Below are 20,019 nucleotides of genomic sequence, written 5' to 3' on the forward strand. Positions count from 1 at the left end.
GTATCTCTTTAATTTTCTTTTTTGATTTCTCTGGCTAGAGTTTGAAGGACTATATTGAATAAGAGTGGTGAGAATGGACATCCTTGTCTTGTTCCTGATTTTAGAGGAAATGCTTTAATTTTTTCTTCATTTATTACTAGTTTGCCTTTAATTTTTTCATATATATACTTTATACTGTTGAGGTAAATTCCTTCTATTCCTAATTCCTCAAGTGTTTTAAACATGAATGGGTGCTGGATTTCATCAAATACATTTTCTGCATCTATTGAGTTGATTGTATGATATTGTCCTCTTACGGTTTAGATATTAGGTGTCTACCAAAAGCTCATGTGTGAGACCATGGAAGAGAGTTTAAAGATGAAATGTTTGGGTTATAAGAGGTTTAACATAATCAGTACATTAATCCCCTGATAGGGATTAATTTGTTGATAGCTGTAGCACATAGTGTGTGACTCAAGGAGGTGGATTCCTTGTGGTATGCCTCTGGGGTTACTATTTTGTTCTTAATGAGCAGAGCTGTTTCTTTGCTTCCTGGTACCTGTTCCCAGCTGATTTTGTCTGCCTCACATTTTTATCATGATGTTCTACCTCACCTCAGGCTCAAAGGAATACAGTTGTCTGTTTTTGCACTGAGACTGTTTAAACCGTGAATATCAAATACACTTTTCCTTCTTAAAATTGTTCTGGTTTGGTCTTTTGGTCACAGCAACAAAAACAAACAAACAAACAAAACCCACAACTGACTAAAACATGCCCTTAATTCTATTTATGTGGTGAATTATTACTCTTATTGATTGTAATATGTTGAAACAACCTGTATCCCTGAGATGAAACCCCCTTGATCATGTTGTATTGTATTCTTGATGTGTTTTTGAATGTGGTTTGCTAATATTTTATTAAAGATTTTTGCATCTGTACTCATCAGGGATATTGCTTTGTTGTTTTGGTATCAGTGTTATACTGTCTTCATGGAATGTACTTAAGGGGGGGTTCCTTTCCTTTCAATTTACTGTAATAATTTGAGGAAAACTGGTGTTAGTTCTTTAAAGGTGTGGTAAAACTTAGCTGAGAATCCATCTAGTACTGAGTTTTACTTTGTTGGAAGGCTTTTAATTGATGTTTTTTTTAAAAAATATTTTTTTAGTTGTAGATGGACACAATATTTATTTATTTATTTGTTTGTTTTTATGTGGTGCTGTGGATCAAACCCAGTGCCTCACACATGTAAGGCAGGTGCTCTACCACTGAATCACAGTCCCAGCCTTTAATTGTTGTTTTAATTTCATTATTTGAGTTTGGATTTTTATATCTTCATGTTTCAATTTGGGCAGGAAATATGTGTCTAGAAATTTGTTAATGTCTTCTAGATTTTTCCAGTTTATTAGAGTAAACATTTTCAAAATAGTTTCTATTTTGAATAGTTCCTATTTTTGATCCTCTGGATTTCAGAAGTATCTGTGATGATATTTCCTTTTACATCTCTAATTGTCTTTATTTGGATCTTCTCTCTCTTTCCTTTGGTTAGTTTTATTAAGAGTTTATCAATATTGTTTATATTTTCAAAGAACCAATGGTTATATTTTCTTAATTTACGGTTTTTACTGAAATTTCTGTTTCCTCTGCTCTTTTTCTCTCAACTTTTCACCCTTCTCATTTTATCATTTGCCCTTCTGTTATGGGATTCTCATACAGAGAGACAGGGCACTGGGGCATTCAGCAGGAAGCAGCATTTATTAGTGCCACCACTGGCCCAGTGGATTGTTATCCATAGGCTAAGCCCTGAATGCAGGAAGTGTTGCCTTATATACCTTTTGTTAGTTCCTCTTTTTCTTGCCAACTGTCTCACTTGAAAGGTAATACTCATTCTGATTGGACATTCTACTTCTATAGTGAAGACTTGCAACAGTGTTATAACACAGTTGTGGCATGTGCACATCCATACTGATGGTGCCATGTTGTTTTTTTCCCATCCACACTTCCATTTCCTCTTGTTTCTCTTACTTTTAAAGTAGATTTATAACATTTTATTATCTGCAGAGTTTAGAAACAGTTGTTCATAGTGGTAGGATGAGGAACATGAATAGGGGAACAAGGGTGAGAAAACTAAAATGGTTTTTGAGAATAGGAAAGAAGTAAATCGCATTTTTGCAGATGTCTCCTTAACAAATCTATAGTTTCACACCTGTATCTACTTACCATATATATGGAGGGCCTTTCTAAGAACAGAAACACTGATCAAGATAATTAAAAGTAAACTATTATGTTATCTTGCTCTAAGCATGTAGATATTTATATAATGTTGGTTGTTGGAGGTACTGGGAATTGAATCCAGGGAAATTCTACCACTGAGCTATACCCTCAGTCTTTTATTTGTTTTATTTTGAGATAGTGTTTTACTAAGTCTGGCCTTGAACTTGAAATCCTCTTGCCTAAGCCTTCTAAATAGCTGGGATTATAGGTGTGTGCCACCATTTCCAGCTTATAATAGTAAACACTTTAATCTTTTACATCATTAAAATACATACATGTGATTTAAATATTAATATGAATTATATCTGCGTTTGTGATTTTTCAGACTATCTAACATGTTTCAGGTTCTAACTATGTATTTTATAACTTTTCTCTCTTTAATGGTAATTACATTAAATAATCCAATATCAGTTTAAGGAAAAAAGGAGTTAACCCATGCATACTTTTTGCTTAAACTTCAGGTTATAGTTTTCTTCTTTTTATCTTCTTGTATAAATATACTTTTCACTTGAAGAATTTATTATCTGACTAAATGTTGAAAGTAGTATAATTAGTAAATATAGAAAATTTGTTGAATAAGTTAGTGTCCTTGGATGAGAGAGCATATATGTTTTCAAAATTATTTAAGTAATAAAAATATCATTTTGCTTTCCCAATGCACATTAAAATATGGGAGCAAGTTTACTTTAGTACAAACCCCTGAAAATTTAAGGACTTGGAGTTTGGGAGCTCTAATCTGATATTAACTTGTTTTCCATAATCTGGAGATTCTCTTTTTCACTTTAATTTTGTCAAGAGAAAATAGCATAAAGAATAATAAACATAATAAATGTTAATTATAGATTTTAATGAATCATACCTGTAAGATATATAGTAGAACATATGATTATATTTTCATAGGGAAGAATCTTACAAAAATTGTGATAAAATTCTAGCATTTTTGTCTATTTAAATGAAAGTTTTAGGCAAAAGAGTTTCTCTGAAAACTGTTATAATGTATTCTGATTGCTAATAGAGAAAAAGTTACTTATAATGCCTGAGTCAGAACAGGTGAATGAATCTATTACCTAATTTACTTACTTGAGAACTTTTTTTTTAACTCTATTGTTATTAATGAAATGAGAAGAATGTAGTATCCAGGGCACTGGAATATCTAAACTTATGTCTCCTTGCAATATCTCCTAGAAAAATAAGCATTTTATTATCCTGAGGCCTTGTCATCAGAAAACACTTCAGAAATAAAAATAGACAAATCTTGTTTGAAGATGTTTTGGCTAAGTTTCTGTTGGACTGGGTCCTAAAATTAAAAATGCTGGAAGACTGTCTTTGCTTCTTGTACTCTTATGTCTGCAACTTACTAGTCTTATTGATATTAAATATGTAAAGTCCAGTCACCCATCAAAGAAAACAGGCAAGTAGGAGATGTTTATTTGGAATAAGGACTAAGGAATGAGAATTTGTTCCAATTCCTAGATGTGGGCAGGCCTAAATCATTTGTTAGTGTCTTTCTCTGTCCTTTTTCACCTGCTTCTTGGAAGGATAGATATTCAGTGCAAAATAATTTGTCCTTGTTTCTAAGAGTTACCCATCCAATCATATCAGATAAAGACAGGGGCAACTTCTAAATAGGAGTGCAAATGCATAGTGTGGTGGAGAGGTCTTTATGTCTCTTATTCCTTCTGCCTCACCTTAGAAGTAGATACTAATGTATATTAAATGAGAATACATCAGTCAGTGAATTCTCAATGAAATATTCTTTGTTTTTTCTTTCAGATGTATATATTATATTCAATTAGGCTGATATACTTTATGCTCCTTTGTATTGTTTTTAGCACATAATTTTTCACATTTCTACCATTCTTAGAATGGCTTTTTTGTTTACAGTTCAGCCCAATAAAACTGTAATTGCTTAGTTCAAGACTTTTCTTTTTCATAAAATCCTATGAGAGTAATATACCAAGCTTAAAATATTTTCAAATTCTTTAGAAGTTTATAATTTTTTCTTTATTAAACTGACCAATAATACTTATGACCTTTTCAACATTACAGTTTTATATTGATATTTGACTATTTACTTTTCCTTATGTTTTAGTCTTGTTTCTCTTTTAGACTTAAAATAACCTGAGAGCAAGTACTATGTCTTATGTTGTCAATATATGTTTGTATGTATATATAAAGGCACATATATCTACAGGCATTAATCTAGTTTATGATTATTAATATAATCTGAATGTTTTTAAACAGCTCTACAGTGAGTTACACATTTGTTTTGAAACCACAAAATCAAATGAATCTATGCTCCGTCAAAGTGTCGTTAATCTTCAGGATCAACTATTTCAAAAAGAACAAGAAAATGCAAAATTAAAAAAAAAACTTCAGGAATCACAAGGAGCACCATATTCTTCACTTCAAGAAAATGATTCAGACCACTCAGCACAGGTGAGAGACATATTATAAAAATATTAGCCAGTATAATACTATATTAAATTATCTCTTACAACTTTAATACAAAATTTAAATAAATTTGCATATAGTGGGATATTAGTAGTGGAATTTTTTTGTTTTACTATTGTCTTTAGTCTTTGTGGACATGAATATTGTATACATTAGAGATTCTTGTAGAAATGTATATAGAAATAGAGACTATATCAAGCAGTCAACCCTCCACGGAGTATCTGCAAGTTCCACATCCATGAATTAAACTAATAAGAATAAAGTACAATTGAAAAATTTTCAAGTGTACTAAACATGAACAGACTTTTTTATTATGATTATGCCTTAAAATATTGTATATAAATATTTTCATAGGGATTATGTTATATTAGGTCTTATAAATAAGAGATGATTTAAAGTACACAGGTTTTATGCAAATATAAGAATCTGCAGATTTTGATATTTAAAGGGTGTCCTGGAACCATTGTATTATGGATATGGAGGGACAAGTATGTAGATATTATGTGAATTATTTTGATTATTGAAGAGCAAATAAATAGGTCATTTCTATTTTAATACATTATAACTGAAGGAGATAATTGAATAGAGAGTATCTAACAGCACATCTCATAAAGTACTTGCCATAATGCCTTGTACACAGTGGTCAATATGTATTGGTCTTGATTCTTCCAGTATATTTACTTTTGATTTTGGACAAATCATTTGACCATTCTGATTATTTTCTATGGTAAATCAAGAAATTTATTACCACTTTAACCAAAGTTTCCTCATAAATAAAGCATTGATATTAGTGGTATCTATGTCATAGAATTTTGTGAGGGTTAATGATATAGTTCATATTAAGTACAGGATTTGACATACAGAAAATGTTCATTAGTACCTCTTTTATATTATCTCCAGGTTAACTTTCAAGTTAAATATCTTTTTAAAAATACTTTATTTCTGTGAATTTATTTGTGTGTTTAAGGTACTTACAGCAATTCTTTAAATTTTATGATTTATTTATTTAAAAATAAAAATGCAATTAACAGAAATAGGAAATTGGGTGAGTATTTAATGATTTTTTAAAAATATCTAATTGTTGAACCTAGCACATTTTCTCTTGCTAATAACTTAACCTTAATACAGCAGTTTTAAAATTTGCACTGTATTGTATTACAGTTTTTATTTCTTTAACAGCTAGTGCATTGAATTGGGTTGATCATAAAATTTGCATCATGACACATTATTATGTTATATGTGTAGACCTACTTAATTTAATTTAGTTTCATTGTTTGCTTGTGTATTATAATAAATTCTCTTGTCCTACTAACTCATCCAAAGACTAGAACATTACTAATGACTGATATCTATTTGTATTTCCTTCCTTACCCTGGTACTTTGATTCTTTTTTTTTTTAAGTTTTTTTTAAGTAAGAATGAAGCAATAATATCTTTTTTTAAGCCTTTATTTTATTTATTTATTTTTATGTAGTGCTGAGGATTGAACCCAGGGCCTCACATGTGCCAGGCAAGCACTCTACCACTGAGCTATAGCCTCAGCTGTACCTTGATTGTTTTACTAGGAGTAACCACTAAACTATTTACCACTTCCATTATTTTAAAAAAGTTTTATCACATAGGAATTTGTGATGAAATGGTATATTGAACTTCATCACTTGTAGAAGTGGTATTATAATATGTATTATCATATTGTGTTTGACAATTTTTACTTATCATCATGTTTCTAAGACTCATCTCTGCTGTTTATAGCTATTTATTTTCACTTTTTAATGTATTTTATTTCATGACTACCAATCACTTATCTTTCTCTAGATGAGTACTTAGGTTATTTATAGTCTTTTGTTGTTATCAATGTATCTTATTATAGCATCACAAACAGACTAAAATACCATATATTCTTAGAATGATGAAAGCTTTTTTATGAACAGGTATTGAATATATACACTGCTTTTTATGAACCTTTTATAGACTACTAAAGCCTTTTAAAGTTATTTCATTAATGTTGTGAATTACAGCAATTAGTTTTGAATTATTCATTCAATTTTCCATTTCTTAAATGAATCTAACATAATGTTTTATCATTTTCATATATTGCTAAATTCAAATTCGCTTATATTTTGATTAAGGTATCTGCATCTATGTTTATGAGGGTTATTGGACTGTACTTCTCCTTTCTTGAATGTTTCCCATTAGATTTGATATAAAGTATTGTTGGCATTTTATTATGAATTGCAAAGAACTGTCTCTTTTTCATATCCCTGGAAGAATTCATGTAATAGTGATATCATTTATTTCATAATGGTAAACACTGAATGCTTTCCCTCTAAGATTAGAAACAAGTCAAGAATGTTCTTTCTCACATATTCTTTTCAGAATTATTCTGGAGATTCTAACTAGTACATACATGAAACAAGAAACCAATGAAAACATAGAAATTAGAAAAAATGAAGTGAAACTATTTATAGATAACATGCTATTTGTATAGAATCCTTATAATTTATGAAAAAGCTCCTAGGACTATTAAGTAAATTTGGAAGTGTTGTAATGTATCAACTTATAAGTCACTTGTATTTCTATATAAAAGGAAATAATCAGCAATTGAAAAAAATGTCATTTATAATGATCTCAAATGCTATGTAATAATTAATGATGGATTTGACAAAGCGGTGAGAGGATTTGTACTTTAAAACATATAAAACATACTAGAGGGAAAGTCAAGAAAATGCCATTACATTAAATGGGCAGCTACACTAAATTCAGGAATCAGAAGTTATAAGAAGGCCAGTTTTCCCTAAATATATCTATCATGAAATCTTAGTCAATCTCTGTGGAGCCTGGTTTTCTTTTAAAGAAATTGACAAGTCTATTCTAAAATTTACTGGGAAATGCTCAAGACAAAATGATCAATAGAACAGAATAGAGTTAAGAAATATACCCATCTGTGTTAGTCAGCCTTTCATCACTATGACCAAAATAACTTGACAAGAACAACTTAGAGGGGGGAAAGATTTATTTTGCCTCATTGTTTCAGAGGATTTAATTTATGATTGGCTATCTGTAAAGTACAAACAACATCACAGAATGGCATGGTAGAGGAAAGCTGTTCAGCACAGGGAAACAGGAAGCTGAGAGAGAGAAAGACAGGAAGGAGCCTAGGACTGATATAGTCTCCAAAGCTGCTTCCCCAATTGCCAGCTTCCTCCAGCCATGGCCCACTTGCCTACAATTATCACCCAGTAGTTTTTTCAACTTATTAATCTACTGATGAGGTTACAGTCCTCACAATCTAATCATTTTCTAAGCGCCTCACCTCTGAAACTTTCAATATATGAGCTTTTGGGAACATTGAAGATTCAAACAATAATAACTGTTCACATATGTAACTTTATAGTAACTTTTGAAATGACAGTAATGTAAATCACTTTATTCTCTTTTTAGGAATACTGTATATATTTCTCATTTTTTTGTAGAGGTTTTGGTATCATCTTGTCAATTTCTACAAACAAGTATTCAATTAGAAACATTTCTTGTTTCCTTTGTGATTTTTTGTTTGCCTTTTTGGTTACTTAAAAGCATCTGATTTACTCTTGGAATATTTTTATGTGTTTTTCTCTCCTTTTATATCTTCTTATGTTTACAGACTTCCAATGCACATTAATTTTGGTTAGATATAGTACTCTGTAAAACTGCTATATTATGAAGTTTATTGAATCTTTTATGGCTCAGCATATGGTTTTGTTGAATATACTATATATACCTGAAAATAATTTATACATTGCACTATAGGGCTGAATGTTCCTTAAACATTAATTATGTCATTGCAGCTGTTGGAATTCAGATTCTGTGCCTCAATTTTTCTATTGTTTTTTTAAGAGAAACATATTAAAATCTCCCAATATGACTGTAGATTTATTTTTCTCCCTTTAGTTTTTTTTCAAATTTTCTTTCATTTGTTTTAAAGCTGTTATTTTAGGAGACTACATATGAAGATTATGTCTTTTTGATTAAATCCTTTGTCATTATAAAAAGTAAGATTTAACTGCTATATTCTGTAGACTTGAAATCTTCTTTCATAATGTTAGTATAACTAGTCCTTCCTTTTAATGATTACATTTTACACAGTAGAACTTTCCTATCCCTTGAATTTCAACCTATAGTTGTCTTTAAATATTTTTATATCTGTATATCTCTATATATCTAAATCTTGTGTGATCTGGATCTTGTTTTGTTTCAATTCATTCTGACAATTTCTTGCTTTTCATTGCAATGTTAAGTCATTTAAAAATATAACATTATTATGTTTGGTTGCAGTATACTATTTTATTACTTTTTGTTTGTTTCCTCTGTATTGCCCCTTCATTTATTTTCTTCCCTTCCTTTTAGATTAATTGTTTTAGATTGTAATTGTTTTGTTAAGCAGTTTAAAAGTGTCAGTTTTCTGTCTTCTGGACTCCATTGTTTCTGGTAATAAGTGTGTAAGAGTTCACTTTGTTTTTCACTTAAATGAAATTTGTTGGTTTTCTCTTGATTCTTTTTTTCAAGATTTTGTTTTTTAATTATTTTAGAATGTATCAAGTTTGTTTTTTATTGTACTTATAAACTTGTAATTTCCTGAGCTTCCTTGTTTTTTTAAATTTTAATTTGTTATATATAACAACAGAATGCATTACAATTCTTATTACACATATAGAGCACAATTTTTCACATCTCTGGTTGTACACAAAATAGAGTCATACCCTTCGTGTCTTCATACTTGTACTTAGGGTAATGATGACCATCACATTCCACCATCTTTCCTACCTCTGTGCCCCCTCCCTTCCCCTTCCTCCCCTCATCCCCTTTGCACTATTTAGAGTTCATTTAATCTCCCATCTCCACCACCCTGCAGCATATTATGAATCAGCATCAGAGAAATCATTCAGCATTTTTTTGGGGGGGGATTGGTCAACTTCACTTAGCATTGTATTCTCCAGCTCTATACATTTACTTGTAAATACCATGATTTTATTCTCTTTTAATGCTGAATAATATTTCATTGTGTATATATACCACATTTTCTTTATCCATTCATCTACTGAAGGGCATCTAGGTTGGTTCCACAGTTTAGCTATTGTGAACACTTTTAATGCTGAATAATATTTCATTGTATATATATATACCACATTTTCTTTATCCATTCATCTACTGAAGGGCATCTAGGTTGGTTCCACAGTTTAGCTATTGTGAATTTTGCTGCTATAAACATTGATGTGGCTGTACCTCTACAGTATGCTGTTTTTAAATTCTTTGAGTATAGAGGAATTAAACCAGAGACTCTGCATCTATTAGAAGATTAGGCTCCAACTTCCTTAATAAAACTCCTATAGCTTAAGAATTAATATCAAGAATAAATAAATGGGATCAATTCAAACTACAAAGCTTTCTCTCAGCAAAAGATACAATTAATGAGGTGAATAGAGAGCCTATTAATTGGAAACAGATTCTTTTTTTAAATTTTTTTTAGATGGACACAATATCTTTATTTTATTTCTTTATTTTTATGTGGTGCTGGGGATTGAACCCAGTCTCTCACGCATGCTAGGCAAGCACCCTTACCACTGAGCCACAACCTCAGACCAGGAACAGATTCTTACCATACACATGTCAGAGGACTAATCTCTAGAATATATAAAAAACTCAAAAATCTTAACACCAAAAAAACAAATAACCCAATCAATAAATGGGCCAAGGAACTCAATAGACTCTTCTCAGAAGTAGATATATAATTAATCAACAAATATATGAAAAATGTTCAACATCTCTAGCAATTAGAGAAATGCAAATCAAAACTATTCTAAGATTTCATCTCAATCTAGTCAGAATGGCAGTGATTTAAAATTCAAACAACAATAAGTGATGGCGAGGATGTGCGGTAAAAGGTACACTCATACATTGCTGGTGGGACTGTAAATTGGTGCAGCCAATTCAGAAAGCAATATGGAGAATCCTTGGAAAACTAGGAATGTAACCACCATTTGACCCAGCTATCCCACTTGTTGGTCTATTCCCAAAGGACTTAAAAACAGCATACTATAAGGACACAGCCACATCAGTGTTTATAGCAGCAAAATTCATAATAGCTAGACTGTGGAACCAACCTAGATGCCTTTCAGTATATGAATGGATATAGAAAATGTGGTATATATACACAATGGTATATTATTCAGCATTAAAAGAGAATAAAATCATGGTATTTGCAGGTAAGTGGATGGAGCTGGAGAATATAATGCTAAGTGAAATTAGCCAATCCCAAAAAACCAAATGCTGAATGATTTCTTTGATTTAAGGATACTGATTCATAATATGCTGCAGGGTGGTGGAGATGGGAGGATTAAATGAACTCTAAATAGTGCAAAGGGGATGAGGGGAGGAAGGGGAAGGGAGGGGGCATAGAGGTAGGAAAGATGGTGGAATGTGATGGTCATCATTACCCTAAGTACAAGTATGAAGACACGAAGGGTATGACTCTATTTTGTGTACAACCAGAGATGTGAAATATTGTGCTCTATATGTGTAAATATGAATTGTAATGCATTCTATTGTCATATATAACAAAATAAAAAAGATTGAATAATAAAAAAGCTACTTTAAAATAATTATATCATAATTTCATCTTTGTGTACTATGACTTCTCTCCTTTTGATGGTTTTTCTTTCCTTCTGAATATGCTTCATGTATTAATATTTCCTCTATGTCTCAATTTGCTAGGCACACTGATATACACCTGTAATATACACCTATAATCCCAGTGACATGGGAGGCGGAGGCAGGAGGATTACAAGTTCAAAGACAGACTTAGCAACTTAGCTAGACCTTAAGCAACTTATTGAGACCCTGTCTCTAAATAAAAAAATAAGAAAGGGGTTGGAATGTAGCTTTATGGTAAAGCTCCCTTGGGTTCAATCTATTGTGCTAATAAAATAAATCATTTTATTGTAATTTTATCTTTTGGATATTCTTGTATTTGATTGTCTTCTCTCTTTTTGATGGTTCTACTTTGCTTTTGAATATGCCTCATGTGTTATTTGTTTCTTCTATATCTCAAAAGTTAACATTGTGTGGTATATATTATATGTTACTTTTATTAGTTTTATAACTCATGCAAGTATTGAAAAAAATATATATATAGGTTTATCTAGATTTAACTCTTTAAAGTTCCAAGGTCTGTTTTGCATCACATGAATGACACAGATGACAGTGAATTGCTTTTCAGTCCTTTTAACCTTGTATGGATTTCTTAAAGTCTGCTCAGTGCAGTTATTGTTTTGGCTTTCTCCTATCTGGTATTTCTTCCCCCCATTTTTAACTGCAATGGTAGACCTTAATTTTGTCCTCTAGTTCTTTAAAGTATTATGATTCTTGAATTTTAGTCTCACCACATATGGTTTTTTGATTGTTTTCCCCAGGTAAAAATCCATAAAAATGGATTACTTACCCAATGCTGGTCAATTTTCCAGATACCAGTTATTGTCCAGATTCTAACTGTTTTTGACTATTCAGTGTTGCCTTCAATAGTTATTTTTATGTTTTTCTTTGAGTTTAAGTGGTTAATGTGCAGGAGGTTTAATCTAATAGGATCTACTCTGTCATTATTTTGAATAGAACTATCCAATTCTTGACTATTTATTTTCTTTTTAACATTTTTTATTAGAGCTTTATAGTTATATGTAGTAGTTCCAGTCATCCGAACAAATTCATACATGTAGGGAATTTGACTTTAGTTCATAGATCCCCCATTTTTCCCTCCTGATTTTCCCTCCTGTTTGCCTTTCCCTGCCCTATTCCCCTGAATCTACTCTAGTAGACTTCCTTTCACTTGACTATTAGTTTCTATTTGATGGATTCTATCTACCTATATAGGTGGAGTTCCCTGTCATATATTTATATATGAATATAACATTATTTTCTAGAATTCATTAAGCATTTTCTTCCCTTACCCATCCCTCCACTCAAACTCTTGAACTCCTTTTCCCACATTACTGATCTTCCTTTTATCTTTATGTGAACCTATCCTTCCCTCCCCTTTTCCTTTTTATTCTAGCTTCCACATATGAGAGAAAGCATCCGATCTTTGAATTTGAGTTTGGCTTATTTCACTAAGCATGATATTCTCCATTTCCATCCATTTACTGGCAAAAGCCATAATTTCATTCTGTTTTATGGCAGAGTCAAACTCATTGTATACATGTATGTATGTGGTATATGTACAACACACACACATACACATACACACACCACAGTCTCTTAATCCATTCATGTACTGATGGGCATGTGGGTTGACTTCATAGTTTAGCTACTGTGAATTGTGCTGCTACAAATATTGAGATGACTATATTGCTGTAGTATTTCGATTTTAGATCTTTTGAGAATGGGAAAATTGGGTCACATGGTGGTTCCATCCCTAGATTTTTGAAGAATCTTCATCCTGCTTTCCAGAGTAGCTGTACTAATTTGTCATACCACCAAGAGTTTCCCATATTCTCACCAGCATTTATTATTATTTACATTCTTGGTAATTGTCATTTTGACTGGAGTAACATGAAATCTTAGTGTAGTTTTGATATCCCCAAATGATAGAGATGTTGGACATTTTTTTTCATATATTAGTTGACCACTGTGTTTCTTCTTTTGAGAAATGTGTTTAGTTCTTTAGCCCATTTATTAATTGGGTTACTTAGGGGTTTTGGTGTTTAATTTTTTGAGTTCTTTATATATTCTGAATATTAATTTCCTGTCAGAGGAGTAGCTGACCAAGATTTTCTCCCATTCTGTGGGCTGTCTTAATGCTCTTAATAATTTCCTTTGCTGTGCAGAAGCTTCTTAGTTTGATGGTATCTAACTTATTGATTTTTGGTGTTATTTCTTGAATTTTTCGGGTCTTAAGGAAGTTGGTTACTGTGCCAATATGTTGGAGGGTTGACTCTGTTTTCTTCTAGCACCTGCAATGTTTGTGGACTAATTCCTAATTCTTTGATTCATTTTTATTTGACTTTCGTGTAGTGTGAGAGAGAGGGATCTGTTTTCATTCTTCTACATTTGAATTTTCAGTTTTCCCAACAGCATTAGTTAAAAAGGCCATCTTTCCTCCAATATATTTTTAACACCTTTGGGAACTCTCAGATGCTTTTATGCTTTTATACTGTGGGTTTGTCTCTGTGTTTTCTATTCTGTCTCATTGGTCTTCACATCTATTTTGCTGTCAATGCCGTGTGGTTTTTGTTGCTATACTTTTGTAGTGTAATTTCAAATCAGATATTGTGATGCCTCTGCATTGCTCTTCTTGCTCAGGATTGTTTTGGCTATTGTGGGTCTCTTAATCTTACAAACTAATGTTAGAACTATTTTTTTTCCTAGTCTGAGAAGAATGTCCCTGGTATTTTGATGGGGATTGCATTGAATCTCTATAACACTTTTGGTAATATGGCCATTTTGACAATGTTAATACTGCCTATCCACGAACATAAGTGGTCTTTTCCACCTTCTAAGGCCTTCTTCAATTTCTTTACCATGTTTTATAATTTTCCTTGTAAATATCTTTTACCTCATTTCTAAATATTTTATATTTTTATGATTATTGTGAAAGGAATGATTTTCCTAATTTCTTTCTCAGCAGAATCACTGTTGGAGTATAGGAAAGCTATTGATTTATGAATGTAGAGTGTTGATCTTGATAGTTTGATGAATTCATTTATCAGTGCTAGTCATCTTCTTGTGGAGTTTTTTTTTGGGGGGTCTCCTACATGTAGGATCATGTGATCAGGAAACAGAAAAAGTTTGACTTATTCTTTTACTAATTGTATGCCTTTAATTTCTTTTTTTTTTTTTTTTGCTAAATTTCTCTGGCTAGAATTTTGAGGAGTATTTTGAAAAGGAGTGGTGAGAGTAGATATCCTTGTCTTGTTTGATTTTAGAGGAAATGCTTTTAGTTTCTCTCTATTTGGTATGATGTTGGGTTTGGTTTTGTCAGAATAGTCTTCACGAAGTTGAGGTAATTTCCTTTGATCCCTAGCTTCTTTAGTGTTTTAAATATGAATGGGTCCTGAATTTTATCACATGCCTTTTCTACATCTCTTGAGATGATCATATGATTCTCATACTCAGTTCTGTTTAAGTGGTGAATTACATTTATTGGCTTGTGTATGGTGAGCCTACCTTGCATTCCTGGGATGAAACCCATTTGATCATGGTATATTGTGTTCTTGATGTGTTTTTGAATGTTGTTTGTTATATTTTATTAAGGATTTTTGCATCTATGTTCATCAGGAATATTGCTCTGTAGTTTTTTTCCTTGCTACATCTTGGCTTTTAGTATCAAGATTAGGATCATACTGGCTCCATAACAAGTATTTGCGAGTATTCCATCCCTTTAAATTTTAAGAAATAAATAAAGACTGGTGTTAGTTCTTTTTTAATGGTGTGATAGAACCCATCTGATAATCTATCTGGACTTGGTCTTTTCTTTTCTAAAGATTTATGTATTTATTTTTTTTGTGGTACTAGGGATTGGACCCAGGTCCTTGTACATGCTAGAAAATTACTCTGCCAACTGAGCTATATCCCCAGCCTCCTTCTAAAGACTTTTAATTGCTATTTCAATTTCATTAATTGATATGGGTCTGTTTAGGTTTTCTGTATCTTCCTGATTCAATTTGGGCAAGTCGTATACATCTACAAACTTGTCAATGTCTTCAAGACTTTCCACTTCGGAAGTGGTGTATAAACTTTCAAAATAAGTTTTGATAATCCTCTGGATTTCAGAAGGATCTGTGTGGATGACTGCTTTTTCATTCTCTAATGTTGTTCTTTTGGGTTTCTCACTGTTTTTTTTTTTTTTTTCCCTTTTGGTTAGTTTGGCTAAGTGTTTGTTTTTTTTTTTTTTAAATCTTTTCAAAGAACCAATTCTTGGTTGCATTAATCCAATGTATTGTTTTTGTAATCTCAATTCATTGATTTTTGACTCTGTTCATAATTATTTCCTGTCTTCTACTGGTTTTGTAGGTTAGTTTGTTCTTTTTTTTCTAAAGCCTTGAGGTGGAATATAAATATATTTATTTGGAAAATCTCTAATTTTTTAATGTAGGCACTCAATGGTGTAATTTTTTTCTCTTAAAACTGTTTTCATACTGTCCCAGAGATTTGATTTGTTATTTCTCTGTTCTCATTTCTTTCTAAGAATTTCTTTATTTGTACTCTCATTGTTTATTGATTCATTCTTCATTAAAGAGAGTATTGCTCAATTTGTATGTGTTTACATGGTTTCTGTTATTTTTCTTGCTGTTGATTTCTGGTTTCCTTCTGTTGTATGATGAGATACGTGAGATACATGGGATTATGCCAAATTTTTGTATTTGCTAAGATTTGCTTTCTGGCTTAGAATATGAACTGTTTTGGCAAATTTTCTTTGTGATTTAAGAAAGTAATTTTACCTGTTTTGGTTTGGAATATTCTGTAGATGTCAATTAGGGCCATTTGATTTATAGTTTTATTTGGGCTGTACACATATTTATTGATTTTATGTTTTGGTAACCTCTATATTTAGCACATAAATGTTTACTATTGTTATATCTTATTGTTGTATTTTCCCTTTAGTAGGATATAGTGGCCTTCTTCTCTTCTGTTCAATTTTTTTCAAAACTCTGCTTTATTAATTATGAGAATGGCTACTCCTGCTTGTTTTTGTAGTGCCTGTACATGAAATATTTTTTTCTATTCCCTTATTCTCAGCATGTGGATGCCTTGACCTATAAGATGAGTCTCTTCTTAAAAATGTGTAGTTGTGTCTTGCTTTTTGATCCATTCTGCTAATCTTTGTCTTTTAGTTGGGGAGTTGAGATCATTAATATTCAGCATCAGTATGAATATGTATTTGTGATTTCCTACCATTTTGGTTTTTTTGCTTTATTTTTTCCTATCTTGATTCTCATTCAGTGGGTTATTCTTCTATTGAATTTCCTCTATTTGGGAGATTTGAGATTGTTTTTTAGTTCCTCTGTGTGCAGTTTATCTTTTGAGTTTTTTATGTAGACCTGGCTTGATGTTCATTGATCTTTTTAGTTTTTCTTATATGGAAAATTTTTATTTCTCCCTTGAATTTGAAAATGAACTTTGCTATGTATAGTAACCTTAGCTGGAATTTCTTTTTTAAAAATATTTTGTTTATTTAGTTGTTCTTGGACACAATACCTTTATTTTATTTTTATGTGGTGCTGAAGATCAAACCCAGGGCCTTGCACATGCTAGGCGAGCCCTCTACAGCTGAGCCACAACCTCAGCCCTGAAAGTTATTTTCTTTTAGTACTCGGAATATCTCATACCAGGGCCTGTTGACTTTAGGGTCTGAGCTGAGAAATCAGAAATGAGCCTTATTGGTTTGCTTCCAAATGTGACCTGATGTTTCTGTCTTGCAGCTTTTAATATTCTTTTCTTATTTTTCATTTTATGCATTTTGGTTATGATTTGTCTTGGTGAGCTTCTCATTTGAATAGGTCTATTTGGTCCTGTAAGCCTTCTTTATGTGGATGTTTAACTCATTTCTGATGTAAGAAATATTTTCTGTAACAATATTATTGAAAATGTTCTATACACAATTAGTTTGTATCTCCACATTCTCTTCTATACCAATGATTCTCATGTTTTTTTCTTCTAATGTTCCTCCAGAGTTCTTGTACATTTTTCCCTTTATTGAATTCTGTGTACTGAAGGTCATATATCTCTAACCTGTATTCAAGGCCTAAAGTTCTGTCTTCAGGGATTGAGAGTCTATTTTCTATGCATTGTATTTTGTTCTTTGTGCCTTCAAGTTTTTAATTTGATTGACTGTGTCTTTCATTTTTGGTAATTCTGCTTGATTTCCTTTCACTATTTCTATTTCTTGATTAAAATGGTCTTTCATCTCCTATAATTCCTCTCTTAATTTCTGCCTTAGATCTTCAGTTAGTTCTTTGAACATTTTAATAATCTGTTTTTAAATAATCTTTCTCTGGGCTTTCATCTACCTCACTTGTTGTTGGGGGATTGTGGATTTTGGTGGGAGATTTATTTGCCTGTTTCCTCGTATTTTCAGAAGTCCTGGACTTGCTCAGCATATGAAGTGGAATTCTCTACTTCTTTTTTCAACATGTTGTTTTGTGTGTAATCATTTTATTTGTTCTGGGACTTCTCTCTGTCTTTGATGTATGACTAGATTCCAAGGGGTGGTTCCTAAGGTTCCTCTCTGATTATTCCTCCTTTTCCTTTTCAGTTTGTCAGTGTTGTCTCCCCAGTTCCTGATTTGGAGCTTTGTTAGGGCTTAGGTGGACTGGACTGTGTATGAAATGAGAGTCACTGTTGCTTGATTGAGATGTGAGTATTTCTCAGCTGCAGGATCTCTATTTTGTGATCTTAAAGTGTCTCTTCTCTTTCCAGACTCTCATAGTTGGAGGGCAGAGCCAGTAGTGGCACAAATGTCAGAAAGGAATGTATAGGTTCATGTTATATGTCCAGTGTCTGTTTTGATGTGTGTAATACTATTTGCCACCTGTATGTGAATGTTAAGGTCAGCATCTAACAACAATATCAATAATGAAAAAGCTGAACTAGATCAGGAATTCAACTGCAGGTTACTACTATGTTGTCTAATATATTAATGATCACTCCGACTTGAATGGAGGGAGGATTGCATGGTCTAATCATTAGTTTTATATTTTTGTCTCTTCCATTTATTGTGTTAAAGTATAGCTGAAGATTTAGTGTTTTTATGTGTGGAATAAGGTATGTTATTTTTTTGTTGAGTTTACTTCAGCAGCAGAGTCTCCAGCCTGTGAACTTTTAGTATCCTTGTAGGTTCCCAGCTTCTCACAGAATGGCATAATATAAATAATCATACCAATTATTGCAAACAATACACAGCATTAAATGCCAGTTTTCATTATGATATTGCCAACATTTATTATCACCAAACCCCACAAATGATGGGTTCAACAATTGGCAACAGTAAAAAAATGATAACCATGAACTACATATGACTTTAAAACAAACAGCAGGTTTCTGCTATAACATCCATAGCAGTACTGATTCTATCACCATTAATAGTGGGGCAGTAGTTATATAATCCAATTAGTTTTGAAAGATGATAAAAATAAAGTTAATTAGAATAAATGAAAATGAATTAGGAAGTTAGTTTACAATTCAAAAAGTGAACAGAGAGAATGCAAAGAGATATAGCAAGTGATATTTATGTGGATAAAATACCCAAAGCAAAGTATTGAGAGAGAGGAGAGAGGAGAGAGAGAGAGAGAGAGAGAGAGAGAGAGAGAGAATGAAAGAGAGAACAATAGAATTTGGCCATAAGCATCAGAAGAGAGAAAGTGAATCAAGAGAAATAAACAAATGAAAGTAATACAAATCCAAACCAAACTATACAATCCAGAAAATCCAAAACCTCAAAAGACAAGGCTAGGAAAAAATGATAACAATAAAATATACTAAAAATGAGAGAAAAAGGAACAAATAAGTATGTGTGTGTATTCCTAAGCACAGCAAGAATTTACATGCACAAATTCATTTCTCTCTCTCTCTCTCTCTCTCTCTCTCTCTCTCTCTCTCTCTGTCTGTCTCAGGACACACACACACACACGGTGGGGGGAATTCTTAATGAAGAATGAAAGAACCATCACTACAGAGGTGGTCAAAATAGTTGAACAGATTAGATAGTCATAGTCTATGTCCAATCATCTTTCTTTTCAATTCTTCTTGTGTTATAGACTGATAGAGCAAGGGTTGTTAATCCCTTTCTGTTTTTGATTTGCTCTCTGAGCTGCCAAATGCAACAGCCTCTGAGTAAAGCTGTTTGATATAATAATACTCAGCTTCCCTTCTCAATCCTATGATAGGACAGGTTATCATGTACTCTCAGTTGGCATTTTGTCCAGTTACATGAGTTCAGTGCGCTTCCAAGGTACTACTTCTGCATCATTCTTAAGGGGTCTAATCAGGCCTCAGAGTGGTGTCACTTTGGAGAGATTAGATTGGCCTCTGGGACTTTACAGTAGTGGATCTCTAATGTAGATCTGGTTCTCTGGAATCTCCTGAGAATTCTAATCATGGGGCAGGGATGCCAATCCTACACTTACTGTTCCCTGCGAGCACAGCCTTCCCAGTTTTAGTCCCTGAGTGTATTTACCCGCTTCTGCTCAGACTCCTGGCCTGGGTCAGCTGGTCACATGAGCCACTAGACATAGAAGGAAGTCAGGCTCCCATTTACTCTTGTGACTTGAATCTCCCCAGGATAAAGTCT

At 32.3% G+C, this 20,019-nt stretch overlaps 1 protein-coding gene across 6 annotated transcripts in view; it reads left to right on the forward strand.

Annotated features, from left to right (window-relative positions):
* Cntln (centlein) overlaps nucleotides 1-20,019 on the forward strand; it is a 306,285-nt gene that overhangs the window by 115,569 nt on the left and 170,697 nt on the right. For all 6 annotated transcript variants that reach the window (XM_027950608.2, XM_071600659.1, XM_071600660.1 and 3 more), the window contains one exon: nucleotides 4,495-4,689. In XM_027950608.2, coding sequence (XP_027806409.2) covers nucleotides 4,495-4,689 — 195 coding nt within the window. The remainder of the gene's footprint in view (nucleotides 1-4,494; nucleotides 4,690-20,019) is intronic.

The sequence above is a fragment of the Marmota flaviventris genome, chromosome 13 (genome assembly GCF_047511675.1).
Source record: "Marmota flaviventris isolate mMarFla1 chromosome 13, mMarFla1.hap1, whole genome shotgun sequence".
In the NCBI taxonomy this organism is placed as follows: domain Eukaryota; kingdom Metazoa; phylum Chordata; class Mammalia; order Rodentia; family Sciuridae; genus Marmota; species Marmota flaviventris.